The sequence below is a fragment of the Falco peregrinus genome, chromosome 3, assembly GCF_023634155.1.
Source record: "Falco peregrinus isolate bFalPer1 chromosome 3, bFalPer1.pri, whole genome shotgun sequence".
Taxonomy (NCBI): Eukaryota; Metazoa; Chordata; class Aves; order Falconiformes; family Falconidae; genus Falco; species Falco peregrinus.
The window spans coordinates 78,300,128-78,317,379 of record NC_073723.1 but is presented as its reverse complement, the minus strand read 5'-3'; the positions used below and the strand labels follow the sequence as shown (position 1 = coordinate 78,317,379).

The following is a 17,252-nucleotide window of genomic DNA, read 5'->3' as shown; positions in this document are numbered from 1 at the left end:
GTCTATCGATCTAGTGCATGAGCCCTCTAGTAAAGCCCAGTCTGCTGGATGTTTAGTAACCCCGAGCTGTACTCTTGTATTATGCACACCAAATGGGCTTTCTGTTGTCTCTATCCTCTCTGCACCACTGCTTTATCTTGTGATCACTTTGTAAATGACAAAAGGCACTATACTTATTAATTATTTTTACTAGCTAGTATCATCCAGGGCTATGCGTTTCTAGTACTGCAAATAAAGAGCCGTTCAGTTGGAAGCCAGGCATACCCTAGCCCTAATTTATGTCAGCTTTTGTTCAGAAACATAACTGAGGATATGTAGTGATAAGAATATTGTACTATTACCAGTTGAGTATGTTGTCTGATAAGTTTTATCATCTAGGAAAACATTTGGCTGTTACACTCCCCTAAACACCACCACCCCCCCCTTTTTATTTTCCTTTTTTTTTTTTTTTCCTTTCCCCCCCCCCTTTTTTTTCTGTAACCCTGATACAGCTTCATTAGTTTTCTCGCCTTTCTTTCTGTTGGGACTGTTACACCACTGTTAGTGGTAGGTGAAATGTATTATTTAGGCTTTGGTAAAAATGTAAGGAGATATATCATGGGCAAAACTCTTAGCTGGGGTTTTGGTTTTAATTTAGTTCACTATCCCAAAAACAGCCACTTGACAAGGAAGAACTCAAAGCTACGCAGGTTTTCCTGCAAGGGCTTGGAAAAGCAACTTGGACAAATCACACAATAAACAGATAAAAATCTGAATTCAGGGATGTTTCCTCAACGCAAAACTGCATAGAGGCATAGGAATGAGTCTTGGTATTCATAGTCATGCTTCCTTTGTACACCTCAGTTTGGAAGAGTCTCAGGTTTGAAATCCCAGTTTTGGTCTAAGCAAGCAAGACCGTAACAAAATCCATCAAGCAAACAAGAGTATGGTTTAAACATGCTTCTTCAAGTGGCTAAATTTTAATTATTTAGAGACATTTTCATTTTGTAAGGTTCATTCCGTCTTCAAAGCAGGAGGAACTATTTGGAATTTGTATGTATATTTTGATATTGGAGTATCTTTTTGACCTTAACCAGGTACTCAGGAAGAAGCAAGGAACTTGGAAGGACCTGCTCAATTTACGGCCTGTACTCTGTTGTTTGCAGCTTTTGTTTCCTTGATAAAGTCACCAGGAAAATGGGGCCCACCTCTGTATTGTAATACCACAAGCCAGAATTAATCAGTCATGCAAGCACTTCATGTCCCTTGTGTTTAGTTACTGCAGAAATCTTTCTCCTGTGCTAGACTGAACTGACCTTGTTGTGACACCATTGGTGCCCTTTTACATCCCATTTTATAATGGTAGAAATTGAATTTGATATGCATTAGGCTCTGAAAATGGATCTGTGGGCTTAATGACAAACTGTGCAAGGGGAAAATATTGATTTCCATATCTGGGAGTTGAATTGCTCAATTCTGGCCAGAAGCATGCAGTGAAAATTGGATTTCCACTGCTGCATGATTTTAAATTATATTAACCAACTAAATCCTGGTGAGAAAAGCAGGGTTGCCAATAAATGCTACCTTATGCTACTGTTTTGCCTGCCTACAGTCTGCCTTACCTCCAATTTTCAAAAAGCTATACTTGAAGGTCAGTGATCTACATACCAACATAAAGACCATTTCCTGATATTTGAAGAAGTGATCAGAAAATCTGTGCAGAAGATCTGACTTTTTGTCCACCCCTTTGCACAGAAGACATCACATCTTACTATCCATGAATACGCTTAGGTTAGTGTAGTTACTGTCTACTTCTCTTATAAGCAAGAGGAAATCTGATAGGTCAAACTTTTTCTGTTAGAGTATATCCATGTCCATGTTAAAGCTCCATTGAATTTACAGTGTGATAGCTTCAGTTGCTGAATACTCAGATTTTTACTCAATGCTAAGTGGCAAGTTTAGGAAGGAAGAAAATGTACTATTTTCAGTGCCGTTTAGGAAAATCAGTTTCATGGTCAAGAAGGCCACCAGCACCCTGGCTTGATTCAGAAACAGTGTGGCCAGCAGGACCAGGGCAGCGATTGCCCCCCATACTCAGCACTGGTGAGGCCGCACCTCAAATCCTGTGTTCAGTTTTGGGCCCCTCACTGCAGGAGGGACGCAGAGGTGCTGGAGTGTGTCCAGAGATGGGCAATGGAGCTGGTGAAGGGTCTGGAGCATGAGCCTTATGAGGAGCAGCTGAGGGAACTGGGGTGGTTTAGTCTGCAGAAAGAGGCACCTCAGGAGGCACCTTGTCACCCTCTACAAGTACCTGAAAGGAGGTTGTAGTAAGGTGGGTGTCAGTCTCTTCTCCCAGATAGCAAGTGACAGGAGAAAAGGAAACAGCCTTAGGTTACTCCAGGAGAAATTTAGACTGATTATTAGGAAATAATTCTTCACTGAAAAGGTGGTGAAGCATGGGAACAGGCTGCCCAGGGAGGCAGTGGGATCACCATCCCTGGAGGTGTTTAAAGAAAGGATAGGTGTGATGCTTTGGGACATGGTTTAGTGATGGCATTGGCAGTCCTGTGTTAATGGTTGGACTTGATGACCTCAAAGGTCTTTTCCAATTGAAATGATTCTGTGGTTCTGTGATTTCTATGGTCTTCAGTGGATTTTACACAGAGGCTTAAGTACGCTCCCGGACAGAGACAAATGCTTAATTAGAACCTGAAAGTATAGACCTGAAAGTATAATCCTAACACTTCATTAGTGTTTGTCCTAAGCATTCCTGTTGTGGTGGACCTCAGCAAACATAAGTTAATAGTTCTGTAATGTTAAAGAAAATGTTGTTGTGTTGTGTTTAGTTAAAAAAATCAAAACAAAACATTAAAAAATACCTTGGTGATGCACATATTCCAGTGCCTCATTTCACAGGAAAGAGGTGCTCTAACAGGGCAGGATATGTCAGCTGTCTATTCCTCTCTCTTGTTAGTCACATAATTCAGACCAGGTTTTGTGAATATAAAGCCTTGGTGTACCAAGGCAGCCCAGAGTGGCTGGTCTTTTCTCTACTCTGCTGCTCAGAGCCACTTTGGAAAAGCCAGGCACCAGAAAACCAGTATTCTCAGAGGGCAATTTATCCCATCCCAGGCATGAGAAGATGAAACTCTTTCTGTAGAGGGCCTGGTATTTGCGTGTGCTGTCTCTATCTCTTGCACTTTCCCTTCTCTACTGGGAGTATAGGTAAGTTATTTAGTTCATTAAATAGGAGAGAAGAAACTACTTCTCTGGTGAGGTAATCCAGAATAACTGTGCTGCTTCCAGTCTGAACTCATGACTTTTGCAGAAACAGCTCTGTATAGACTGATCATTGTGATGAGGTATATGTTGCTCTGCAAGTAGGTTGCACACTATGTTCAGTAGTTTCTGCTCAACATGCACAGAACTACACTAATTTTTCTCCATCATCCATAAGGAGCAGTAAAAAATTAGCAGAAGATGAGTAAAAATCAGTGGCAAACTAGAATAGTAGTGTCTTCTGTTGCTTTTGTAAATATCTGCAGGACTTTGGTGGATGAAGTTCACTTGTGCTCTGAACAAAGCTGTCCAATGCCCATGTACTCTTCCTGCGTATCACTCAGCGGTAAAGTTGTGAGTGGCTTGAATCAATCCCTCTTGTTACATGCACTGCAGTGGTATACTGCGGTAATACATGGTATACTGCAGAAGACCACCTTTCTCTTCTCTGTTCTCTGACTTCACCACTAAATTGGGAAGTGACTGTGGTAAAGAAAGTGCTCTCTCTTGAACATAGAGCAGGTGCCATAGAAGGCTCTGAACTCAAACAGTTCATTTTAATATTGGCATATTATTAGTGTTCTTTGTTTTCTAGTGTGCAAAATCTCCTCTCTAGTGTCACTGGCAACAACTTACTCCGTAATCAGAAAAAGTAACTCTTTTAACATTTTATGGGGCTTAAGGAGTCAGTGAACCTTTAATAAGACTTTCCAAGTTGAAAGGGACGAAGGGAGGAGAAGTGTCAGTATCTCTGTAATATAAAACAATTTTTGCACTGGGAGGATGACCTCTGCTGCAGGTGTGGAGGACAGTAGGCACATGGTGCAGCCTGTTTCCTGCTGTCCTGACATCACATAGCTGTGCATTAGACTTTTTCTTCTTAAGGTCAAACTTGCAGGAATCAGTAGGAAATCAGCCTCACTGTTTTTAACTAGACCATTTTTTTCTCTCTTTGCTTTTTCCCCTGTGTTTGATGCTTTAACATTCTCTGTTCTTTAAATTCATCCTTGAATGAAGCCAGGAAGAATCCAACTGTGCATTTTAAAGACCCACATTTTCCATACTTTTTTGCATGAAATAACAACATTTATTTGATTTGCCAATTATTCATTTTTCTACACAGTGCAGTAAGTTGTTTGTTAAAAGCTGTGCCACTTGTTTTTTATTTTCTAGCAGTGTCTCTAATCCCACATCATGGGTTTTACTTTATTGAAATCATACACAGCACCACTCGCCACTCGCTTTTAAAAACCTTTGTTTAATTCTTTTCAAAACAAACAGATTTAAATGTTTTTTCCTTTGATTCTTAGACACTGTCGGGGTTGCCAGATCAAGACTCTTTCTACGACGTGGTGGACTGTCTGGAAGAGCTAGGCATTGAAGCTATTTCACAGAGACACTTGAACAAGAAAGGAACAGACTTGGACTTAGTTGAGCAATTTAACATTTATGAGGTAACGTAACATGCCCTGTTTTATGCATCTTACAGCTTGTGCAAACTTCAAAGCCTAAAGGAGGGAGGGGAATGTAACCTAGGTGAAATTTGGTTATCTATTTTATTTTGAAAGAAAAACATCTGGTTGGTAGAAATATTATACATATTAGTATGTGACCTGCTATGGTACATAGCTGTATTTAATGCAAATGTGTTTCATTCTAAAGCTGGGGCATACTCCAAGACAAACCAGCACATTTACTGGCCTCCTCAGAGGCAATTCTGCCTGCAATTAAAACTTTCTCAGACTGCTAGTTACACATCCTGAAGTAAGTAGAAGTTCTTTCCATATGCAAAAGTATTCAGCTCATGAAAAAGGTTCGGCTGAGCTTGGCTTCACAAATACCACTTGTTCTGCAGCTGAATACCCAGCAAGTCCTTGTTTATGAGTTTACACTGGACCAGATCCTATACAGTTTGCAGCAGTGGAGTAATGAGTGACTCTACATTCACCACCTAGGTATAAAATAACTACTTCTGAAGTATTTATATGTGAGGGTAGGATATCCAGTTTCTTAATAATTAGCCTCTTTTCAGACTTCAGGAAGTGTTGAAGCGGGGAAGTTTAAGGCTGAAGTTAATGCAATGTAAATGCGAATGCATGTTCTGGTGTGATGAAATGAAATGTCTTTATCACCATCTAAGTCCAGAAAAGGATTTGGTGGATTTGATTCTCCATTTTTTCATCAGCTCTACACCCATGTCACTTCACTAACTTTAGCAGTTAAATTTTATACACAGCAGTTTGCAGGAAACGTCAGGCCAAAATAGGAACACAAGAATGAGATGGCTTCATGTTCTTCTTTCTTTTCCTATTGTCAGAGGCATCAGCTCATAAAATCCTTTTAAAAAGATGATCATTAATGTTAAAAGCTGGGGTTTTTTTGCATGCTGTGCTTACTGAAAGACTTGCTTGCAAAATTAGCAGTTGGCTTAGTTGGGTACCAGCTTCCTCTTGACCAGGCTAAATTTAGACATGCCTATCCACGTTCTTTCTCTTTTTCTGCCAATATTGTTCTTTGTCTGAAAAATCTCTTCTTCCCCACTGAAATAGATTTTACACCCTAAGCAGAGATACATCACTTCCCCCTGCCTTTGTTTTGTTAAAAGTCACTTTATGGTAAGGTTTATCAGAAAAACAAGGCTAATAGAAACAAGAAGATATGCATTCTCATGATCACCCACATCACCCTCTTCTGTACCTCTGCCTATCTGCATGGATCTTTCTCATATAAAGGTTACTTAAATTTTATGTTGCATTTCAGATAAGATCCACTTTGTTGTATCTGCAAGCGATATCTCTTCTCATGTACCCCAAGGTAGCCTTGCTTTGTTTTTGTTAGAGATACAATCACACTAGCATGTCAACAGCATTCAAGATACTCAGTGTTGCACCTGTATTCTACTCCTCTGCTCTTTCCAACTAATGAGCTCACACCCTGTGTCAGAAATTTCTGTCAAATGTCATTGTGGCCATGCTATTCTTAGCATCATTCTTATCTGATATTATACATATGTTCCTCTGTATTGATAATGCTTCTGAACTGGCAGGAAATACTGAATTTTCCACTGAAAGGCATACGTGGAAGTAATTATGCTAACCTAGAAATTTGGAGGCTTAGAGGAGATGTGTGGTCTGCAGGTTTTTCTTTTAATCTATTGTGGTACCAGTTCCAAGAAATAGTTTTGTTTGTCAGGTTGGGTTTTGTCCTGGTTTCAGCTGGGATAGAGTTAATTTTTTTATTAGTAGCTGGTGCAGTGCTGTGGTTTGGATTTGGTATGAGAACAATGCTGATGGCACACTGATGCTTTTAGTTGTTTCTGGGTGATGTTTACACTACATCAAGGACTTTTCAGTTTCTCAGGCGGGCCCTGCCAGTGAGAGGGCTGGAGGGGCACGGGAAATTTGGAGGGAACCCAGCTAGGACAGGTGACCCAAACTGGCCAAAGAGGTATTCCGTACCATGGGGTGTCACGCTTGGTATATAGACTTGAGGGGTTAGCTGGGGCCTGTGGACCGTCGCTTGGGGACTGACTGGGTATCGGTCAGCAGGTGGTGAGCGGTTGTACTGTGCATCACTTGTTTTCCTGTCTCCCTTTCCCTTTTGTATTTTATTCTTTCCCCCACCTTTCCATTATAACTGTTGTTGTTGTTATTATGATTAGTATTGTTATTGTTCTTTCATTTTAATTCTGTTTATATTATCAAATTGTTCTTATCTCAACCCTGAAGTTTTTACACTCCTTTCCGACTCTCCTCCCCATCCCTCTGGGTGTGGGGGAGTGAGTGAGTGGCTGCGTGGGGCTTGGTTGCCAGCCGGGGTTAAACCACAACAGGTGGTTTTTTGCTATGTTTACTTTGCAGGGATATCTATCAAAATAGATATTTTTTTTAAGAGGAATGCGGTTACCTGTACATCTACTGATCTCGTCCTTGGCTGGGAAGAAATGATGACACAATTTTAAAATGCTTTTTAAAGTAGTAGATGGTAACTTCCACTTGATCAAGTGTTGTGTCTGAACGTGAGGAAATGTTCAATCAGTCAATGCATGAGAGGTTTTTTTCTGTTGATTTCACTGGAGCAAGGCCTTCACCTAAGTATTTTGGAAGGAAGTAAAGAGAGCTAGGTGTCCAACACTGCTCAGCTTCCTTGAAAAGTAAGTCCTACATTAAAAAAAAAAAAAAAAAAAAAAAGGCAAACAAACAAAAAAACCCCATCCAAACAGAAAACTAGGAGATACATAGATGTGTTGTTACAGGTCCTGTAGCGTTTTGTACAAGGTGTTAGTATATAATTCTACATACTCTCTCTCTCTATAGTACATAGTATATAATTACTAGAGCTGCTACACGACACTGATGGATAGACAGCAATTTACAGGTATAGCTATAGAAATGGTGATGGCAGTAGGAGTTAATCATGTTGAGATCAGTTAATACTTAAAGCCTAGGTGTGAAGACCTGTGGTACTTAAAGGAACTGTGTCAGAAGCCTCACCTTTCTTCCTGTCTTTCTCAGATGACACTGAGACATGAGGATGGAGATGAGAGTGTTGACCCCCCTCCAAGCGGGCGCAAGGACCGGAGAAGGGCCAGTCTCGGTGCTAGTGAGCGAAGGGGGTTAGAGCGCCGACGGAGCCGCAGGCACTCGGTACAGAATGTCAAAAGCACTTTATCAGCCCCTGCGAGTCCATGCAGTCAGTCAAACCCTACCTTCATTCTAGGCCATGGACAGCGTGTTGAAGATCTCAGTGAAAGGTAAGTGCGTGAGCTGGGGAATATCCCTTTCTTTTCCCCTATTACTTTTTGTTATGTTCATTTCACTTTATTAATATGACAGACTTTTCTTTATTTCCCCATTTCCATTGAATTAAAAAATAATTTTTAAAAAGGTATATTTAAAGTTAAAACAAGAAGACACCAACAACGAAAAGAAATGGATTTGTAGGTGAATTATCTACATAGCTAAATTCTTTGGCAACATCTGCCCTAAGTAAACACCCCCAAAGCACATGAGGTAGAGCATTTGATATGGGAACTAATCAAGCTTAAGTTCATCCATTGACAGATTTTATGTTCAATATATTCACATAAAAGAAACTTGTAACAAGAATATATTCGCATTAACAGAGAACTACTTGTCCTGTATGTTACAGATCTTTTTTTTTTTTTCCTTTGCAATCAGCATTACAGCATAAATATTTTCCTATGAGGATACACTGTAGTAGTGAATAGTAGTGAATATATCTAATGTTTTATAATTACTGAAGGAAAGGTAGCAACCACTAGTTGAGCAGCAGTCTGCAACACTGGAGTCTGTTGAAGCTAGTATCATTGCCATCCTGTGATGCTTGGCTTGGGCCATACATACTTGGGGGAAAAAAGTGAGCTGCAGATCCTTAGCGTGTCTGACTACTGCAAAAGAGGGCTGGAATTCATTTTGCCTAAGTCTGATGTCTGATCAGCTAACTTCCCTTTGATGTCAGTGGAGTGCAGCAAGCACTGGTAGGCCTTCAGTTATCTAACACATCCTACATGCCTGAAATTTCAGCCAAGATGAATCATACTCTGAAACTGGCTGTTTCTTTGTTGACTACAAAGGGAATCAGGCTGACTAGCTCAGGTGAAGATACATAAGCTGCAGATAGCTAAAGCTGGATGCTGTTAGCCAGTGGCTGAAGGTGCAGTTTGCAAAACTGAAGAAGCATGTTCCGTGAAGAGTGTATCTTGTGTTGGTGATAACATTTGGGAAGTTCTGTGGACATTTCTGTTGGTTAGTACTGAATGTGAACTTGAAGCCTTGAAGTCCCTTTTTACAGGGTAAAGTTTTACAGGTAAAGCAGCCCTTGCAAAGCAAACTGAGTTGACTAAAGTTTAATGGCCTCAGGCAATATGAAAATATAAGATTCCAAACAATTTAAACAGTAGTTACGTGTTGTGTGCCGTGTAATGGCTTCTTTTTTGTTTTTTTTTTTTTTCCTTTTTTTTCTTGCTTCTTTTTTTTTTTACTTCTTGTATTTGGCAACACATTCATGCTTGTTTTCCATCACTTTCTGTTGGCTGGATTGTTAGTGGGCTGGCAGCTGAGAGCCCCATGGTCTTACAGGCTGATGACAAGGATGACAGTGCATTTGAAGCCAAGTTTAAAGCATCTTCAGTGTGAGTACAGCTGAGGGCTTCACCTGCTCTGCATGGGATGCCTCATGCATGATCTTGGGCCCTGCTTTGACTTACCAGTGTGACTGGGAATCTGTATCCATGGATGTGAATAAGATATCACTGATTCTTTTAAATGGATTAATTTGGCTTGGAAATGAGGAGGTGCTTCAACTCTGCAGAAACTGTTGATTCTCTTACTGTAATTACACAAATTATAAGCCATGCAGGACACCAACTTCTATCAATATGTTTTCTCACTATTTATGTTTGCTTACTAGCTTTGTTTTGCAAATTCAAACTCCTAATGAATTTGTGTTTGAGCTGATATTTAGTATCGGGTAAGTAGAAACATGGCATATTAGTTTCATAAGTTCTTTGAAATATTTTTTTCACCAACATAGCATAATACCAATAATGTCCTATTATTCTGTAAAAAAATTGCCACTTCTGCTCCACACCCTCTCTGAGAGTGACATAATTTAAAGCATAATGTAAGATTAAATCTAGGAAAGAATTCTTAATTTAAGAAGTCAAATTTAATTTTGTGTTGCAGCTGTGCTTGAAATCTTCTCTAGGAAAATAATTAAATTCTCCTCAACTCCATTTGGAATTTCTAACTTGCTTAGCTGCCTCTAAGGAAAGAGGCATTCAATTATGAATGTATGTAACACTGATCTGTAATTCATGTATTAGTGAAATAAATATCCTTCACCCACCCACCCCCCATCCTCTTTGCAGGTAAAGACAGGGGGTATTACTTGTAGCTAGCAAATCTTCCACCACCACCACCCCACCCCCCACTGGACATTACAGACCAGGGAATATGTTTCAGTACCTGAAAATGCAAGGTCTATGCCCACTGAATTTAAAGTTGCCATAACAAGAAAACAAGAAGTTAGTCAACTGCTGGCTCTTCTATGAATCTCACTGAGTTTCTTGTAAATGAGCATTTCAGAAGAGCAGATTCTGTCCTTCACATGTTTAGTCTCATCATCTGCCCAAATCTGTAGTTGTAGTAGGAAGAGGAAAACCAGCCTTCCTGCTTTATCATATCCCAGTGAGTCTCTCAGCTTTCAGTGAAATAGTCCAGATGAATGCAACAGTATCTGTACACCTGATAGCTAAACTGGGACAAAAAAATAAAGTAAAAGCTTAATGGCTTCTATTCATTAACATTTGAACAGGAAAAATAGTGAAGTTGAATGACTCATACAAAGTTTTTACACGTTTATAAAGTTTGAATTAACCTTAAGTGAAAAGAGGTTTTTCTGTCTGCATTGTTCCTACTGGAATCAAGTTTGCAAATTTGATCATATGGTTTCTGATGCAACATAATTATTGATTTTAATAAAAAATCCTAAGTTTGTGCCTTGCTGCAATGTGTAATGATATTTTTAAATTTATATGTTAAAATACGATGCAGACATCACCTGTTTTGATTTAAAACAAGAAATGCTTGTTGTGTTCCTTCTGCTTCCATGTTAATGTTGCAAAGACAAATCAGTACTAATCGATAAAAATTACTTATTACCTCTCTAAACTGAAAGTAACTTTTATTCATCCAGGAAAGATCTGTCTTCTGCTAATGACCTTATTTCGGTTCGCAATCCTAGTCTCTCTCAAGGAAGAAAAAAAGTTTGCAATAATTTTTTGCAGTGTTGTATTTTCTGCAAAATTGTCCTCAAAATGGATTTCAGTCTTAACGCCTTCACTAAATTTTCTTTACTAATAGGAAACATGTAATAATACTAATGATAATCTTACTATGTTGCTCCTGCTGGTATCTAAACTTTGTGTGTGGTTGCAGATGTCTATGGTTTTACAGTGGATTAGTGCAGTCAAGTTCAGTGGAATTGCCTCTGATGGACATGGTTAGACATTAAAGTCACACTCTTACACTGTACTAAACTTTATTTTGGGCAATATTCTTGGTTATTTTTGGACTTCACTACCAAAATCAGTGGAAGGTTCAAGTTCTTCCTCAGCATTCTCCTTCCCACAATGTTCATGTTTCTTTTCTTTCTCAGTCAGTCAGCTGGTTTGGCAGTTACTTTGCTTTTGTTTACCACATCAAACAGGTTGTCCACAGTCATCTGCTTTGTGTCAACCGATAAGCCTTCCAAAACGAGAAAAATCCATGGTGCCGGTAAAACAAAAAAAGACAATATTGGCCAAATTCTGTTCTGTCCCACAATACTCTATATCCAGAAAAGCTGTCTGAAGTCAATGGAGTTGCTCTGATCTATGCCAGGCTAATTGAGAGCAGACTTCGGGTTTCGAGCTGAGAAAAGTTGACCGTAACTGCTAAGGGCAACCAAAAGGAAAGCTTGCAGGCCTTTTTCATCCATTTGGCAACCTTCTTCCAAACTTAATGTTTTGCTTTTTTGCTTGTGGTTCAAAACAAACAAGGACCCAAATCTGCTTTGTGTTAAAATAGTTTTCATGGAGAGTGAAACCCAGCCTAATGTGCCTGTTGCTAAATAAATAAAGAAAGAAGTTGATAATGACTACTAAAGGCTGAGTGTTGGTTTAAGGGTATGTAGTTGCTGCACTGTACTTTAAAATGCCAGTCCTGACCAGCAGCAGGTTTGCTTTGCTCAAAACATCTTTCTTTACCATGATGGCATAGAGCACCAAAAAGCCTGGGGGAAACTTCAGTCCTGTGAACATGGCATTTTAAATGCTTTCCTGAGGGCACCTCCCAAGGTTTTCTGCCCTGGTCCAAATTGAGTGCTCTCAATCTGTGGTCTAGCATGCTGTATCTTAAGCAGTAGACTTTTAAACAGATTCTTCCATGGATATTTTTTTTTTTCTTTTTAAAGTAAAGCTAGCTTTTTCCAACCACACAATGGATAGATTTGAAGTAAAATGTAAGGAGTGGCATGGAACTTGCACTAGATTGATGTTATTGTATGCAGTGATTGATGGCTATATAAGCATTGAAAAACAAATAGCAATCTGTCTGGTTTTCAGTCTTAGTCGTGTCTGACTTTGAGGGAGTAGAAGGCAGGTAGTTCAGAGGCTTTCAGGGCTGTATGCAGCACTGAACAGGTGCTCTGCAGGAGCCCTGTACATACAAACCAGAAACAAGTACTTCTCCCAGTTTTTTCAAATTAATGTGTTTCACAATTTGCTGTGCATTTCCATTTCTTCATTTCTGCACATTGACCATCCCTGTCTGTCTCCCAGGGTGTCCCTTCAGAGCTGTGTAAGCCAGACCTATGAAACATACTCAAGGCAGCTTTCACAAGATTTACACTGACACCTCTTACCAGCATTCAAGTGACTGGCTCTGTCAAAGCTTTGTGGAATTAGTTACGATCAAAAATTGAGATTTATAAAGTTGTGAATAGCTAGGATTAGGTATTTTTCTCACTTTACTAGACTCTACTTCTTCTTTTTCATAGCTTTGGTTTGGTTTATATCATCAACAATCACAAAAGAATTACTAATACTGTTCATATAACACTATACATGTTCCTCTAGCGATAACCAGCCTTCCTTAGGACTGACTTTTCAGTATTCCTGTGTTTGAAACCTAACGAGTGGAAGAGCTGACTATCACCTTAAGAACTCATCAGAGCATAGCCTGCATCCTGAATCAGTGACCAAAGCTCGATTTAACAAGCTATCTTTTTTAGACCATGAGGCTAAAAAGGTATGAGGAAGACCAACTGTTCAGGTTCACCTGAGGCTTCCAGATTTTTCAATCTGAAGGAACTTGGCCTTCAGGAGAACTGTATAGATAAGGAAAAAACAGCAGAGGACCAAACGGGGAATTACATACCTACGAACTGTGCTTTTTTAGGGTCCTGTCTGTAAGGCTGTTACGACTCTTCCTCTGAACAAAGAGTAGGAAAGGGAATTCTGAAGTTGTCTGAAAATTCCTGGGCTAGCTGGACACAGCGCCATTGCAAGGTGCACAGTGGGCTCAAGGGCTCTCATGCCCTTCATAGTCCTAGAAAAAAAATGGGGTTTTTTTGTCTAAATAAAAGAAAGCTGTGCTGAGAAGTCATAAGTGTCTCTTTGTTAGAAAATACATGCTTTTGATGCTTGAGGACTGCCCAGATGCAGGAAGAAATCATGACACTATTTTGCTTTTACCAGAAAACAATGAACACAGCTAAGCCTCCGATGCTAAGCATTTTTTCTGCTTAACTTTGGATTCCTGTCGAGTTTCTAACCAACAGCACAGACCTTAGTTCGGCTATTATGCCCCATTAACTGATTATTCAAATTGCTTCATGTAGAGCCAGGCCTTCAGGGATGGTTTGTCCAAAATACAGCTGAGATGTCTTTTTTTTTTATTATGATTTTCCATGTTTTCAGACATCTTAAACCATAACTGATTGATTTTTCTCTAGCATTTACTATGGCAAAATTCTAGTTTTTGTCATGATGTTTCAAGTTATGGTGACTTTCCACTACACTATATGAAATGTTTTGATTATGTAAATATTTATGGCTATAAATCAAAGTGCAGTGGTGAGTGGGACTTATTTTATTTTGAGTGGGTGCATTCCACATGTCTTAGAGTTGCTGTCTGTGACAAATATGATGAGTGGTATGGTAGGTATGAAACAGCAAAGTGGGGAGACTCAACATCAGCATTTAATGCAGGGTTTGGCCTGTGATATGGATTATTAAATGCCCAGAAGAGAGAAGAAATAGATTTATTTTTATTGCTGTAATAGAAGGAAAAAAATGTACTTTTTTCATAGACATTTATATATAGGTTCCTGGATTTGGATATATAAAAAACTGAGGCATGAATCTAGACAAAGAAAACACCTCCAGGATAAACATACAGTCACATATTTGTGGACATACTAAGGATCTCTTTAATATATATACATATGAGCTGAACTACCTAGCATTTGGCCAGGGGGATGGAGGGGGGGAAGGGGGGGGCTTAGAAATAGAATGGCATACGATCAGTTATGGGGGAGATACTAACTTTTTCCACAATTTGATTGGTATGGGCAAAAATAAAAGCAGTCGTTTTGGAAAGATTTGTCTATGAAATTAAGAGGCTTGGTAAGGTAGCATCTGGTCATAGCATCAGACCTTTATTAGTCTTTGACAACAATAACGTACAAAATCTAATCTGCTATTTTAGGTTTGGGGCAGGGAGGAAACGTTTGTTTCTCTTGTGTAGGTAGGGTTATTTGACTTGTGAAGTCAAGCAAACTAGAAGGGAGAGGGAATAAAAATGTGAAATTTTTGATCTTACTCTTTGTAAGAATATCTTGGAACCTCCTGTAAGGAATGCAATAAAGGAAGAGATGGGTTAAGAAAAAATTTCTTTCAAAGCTATACCGTAAGCAAAAGACTCCATTGATTTATAGATAGAGATTGACCTACTAATGCATGAGTAATAATAATTTAAAAATTTAGAAATTACAGCTTAATGAGTGTGTTAAGTACATGCCCTGTTACTGTTTCAGCACTTTTTACCTGAATTCAAATACCTGTGTAGAATGTCAGGTTTTGTAGTAGGGGTACTGTTTGCTGGTTGTGGATCTTGCTGAAAGGGAATGTTTTATACTTGTTATATGAGCAGAGTTCAGTTGACAGCACTGTACTTTGCTGTAAAGGCAATGGTGGATTTTTTCCCTGTTTGAATTTTAAGAGGACTGAAGAAAGCACTGAAACTTAAACAAAGTTTTAGCTGCATGGCAAATGAAAGCAAAGTGTGACTTAGGTTTTTTTGTTGGTTGTGTTCTTTCTTTTTTTTTTTTTTTTTTTTTGGGGGGGGGGGGGGGGGGGATGTTCCACTGTGTGTTTAGTTTTGGTGAACTACCTGAGGAAATGTAATGCCAAACCAGGATCTGAATATGTTTCTCCAGAGGTCTATTGTAGCATTTTATGCACGCCTTAGAGAGTTCACCTCCACACCGTGGTGTTCCCAGTATTTGTAAACATCAGCCCCTGAGGCCAGTGAGGTTTTTTTACACATACAATGAAATGGGAGGAAAAAGACAACAGTTTGGCAGGATGCCATTCTCTGATGCCTCCCTTTGAAGTAAGGGGCAATAACAGTGACCTTCAAGTGTCAACCAATATGCAGTTCCAAGCTCTGAAAACAGTTTCTTCTCTCTTTCTATATGTTTCAGTATTTATTGCTCTTAAAGTCTCTTTACATCATGATTCTGTTTCATCATGATACAGCAATGCTGCTCAATGATCAGAGAGTTGGGACTCTTGAAGTCTTTGCAAACATTTCCAGTATCTTAAGCAAGACTCTGCTGTCTTGCTCTGGTTTGATGTGTCCTATGTAAACCAGCTGCAGCAAATAAGTGTCAAGGCGTTACCCATGTATTACTTAGGTCTGAAAAGTTGTTACTGATCATATTTTAGGGATAAGAAAGCAACCGTAACCTTAAGATAAACACAATATGAAGATATAGTGAATACATGTACTCCAAATTATTTGTCATTTCCTTAGCGGTTTTTCTGAACAGTTTTCTTTATTTAGGATAGAAATACCAGCATAATTTTCCTTTTGTCCTCTCTAATTATGCATCTTAGTTTCCTTTCTGTGCAGAAGGCCAAATTTTGAGGCTGTGCAAGGAAGTTGTTATCCATATCATTTCACGTATTTTCATCTTCACATAACTGTACCAGCTGCAGTGGTCCATTACATACATAGCAGTGGGATGGAAATGGTTAGGGGGTTAATAGGTGGTTTCCTTGGTTTTATTCTAAATGGAGGAGGATAAGATATTGCAGTATCTTTACACAGAGTAATACACAATAAACTTAGATTATTGCCACTTCCAGCTTTCACGTAACAGACTACTTGAATCTGTTTTGCAGCTAGGACAGAAGAAAGGAGGAAGCAACAGAAGTGTACCAGAGGATTTAGTTTTACAAGGACTTAGGAATTTGGCTATGAATTTTCCTGTCTAACCTATGAAAGTGGAATTTCACTAATAAAATAAGGACAACGGCAAGTGACCTCAAGAGAAAATAAAATTGTATCCATTGTGACGTGAAAAGATCTCTCCTTGATGGGACATTTTTTGTTTTCTGTTTGTTCACCTGTGAGGGGTTCAGGGAAGCAGGTTTCAAAGTTCTGTGAAAGAGGTAGAACAGGCCAGAGGCTTGAAGCAGAGGTGGGGGGGAACTATCACCCTGAAAGAAAAAACTGTGAGATCAGCTGCAATATTTCATTTAGAATAATGTTGTGGAATGGCTAACGGTGGTCTTGCTTCACAGAATGTGGCCTGTAGTCCTAGTCAGGAGCTGCTCCTCTGAAAGGCAGTGAAAGTTTAAATCAAAGTAATATGAAGAAGCTAAACCGAAAAGCACTTAATTACAAAAAGAAAGGGAGAGAGAAAATTCCTCATCGGCAATTAACAACACATAGGGTGATTTTCAGAGCGTGGGAATAATGGTCGATAGATTTACAGTTCCCCAGTCCTTTCTTTGGGTTGCTTCTATAACTCCAAGGCCCCTTTTTTTCACTGAAGTCCACTGTCTGTGTTTCTTGGGAATTTCTATAAAATTCTGTGGATGGTAGCAGAAGTCTCAGAAGTACACTTAGGACCTTGTCTAATAGCCTGCAAAATTAAAAAGGAAATATTTAGTAAGACTTTAGTAAAGGTTAAATGACCCCTATACAAATTGGAGTCATATACCAAAAGATAAATATTTTAATGTGCTGTTACCACATAAATTAACTTTTATGTGCATTATACGTGCAGACCAGAATGTTGGCAGCCTAATTATGGCAAGACCATCTTTTGTTCTATTGTTCTATAGTAAAACGTTAGTGGTCAAATTCTTCCTGAATTAAAAGAATTTTAGGCATATCTTATACTTTAAAAATTCCCTT

At 39.1% G+C, this 17,252-nt stretch overlaps 1 protein-coding gene across 4 annotated transcripts in view; it reads left to right on the top strand.

Annotated features, from left to right (window-relative positions):
• Positions 1 to 17,252, top strand: part of FHOD3 (formin homology 2 domain containing 3) — a 417,107-nt gene that overhangs the window by 290,073 nt on the left and 109,782 nt on the right. For all 4 annotated transcript variants that reach the window (XM_055800337.1, XM_055800338.1, XM_055800336.1 and 1 more), the window contains exons 9-10: positions 4,569 to 4,712; positions 7,773 to 8,011. In XM_055800337.1, the coding sequence (XP_055656312.1) occupies positions 4,569 to 4,712; positions 7,773 to 8,011 (383 nt within the window). The remainder of the gene's footprint in view (positions 1 to 4,568; positions 4,713 to 7,772; positions 8,012 to 17,252) is intronic.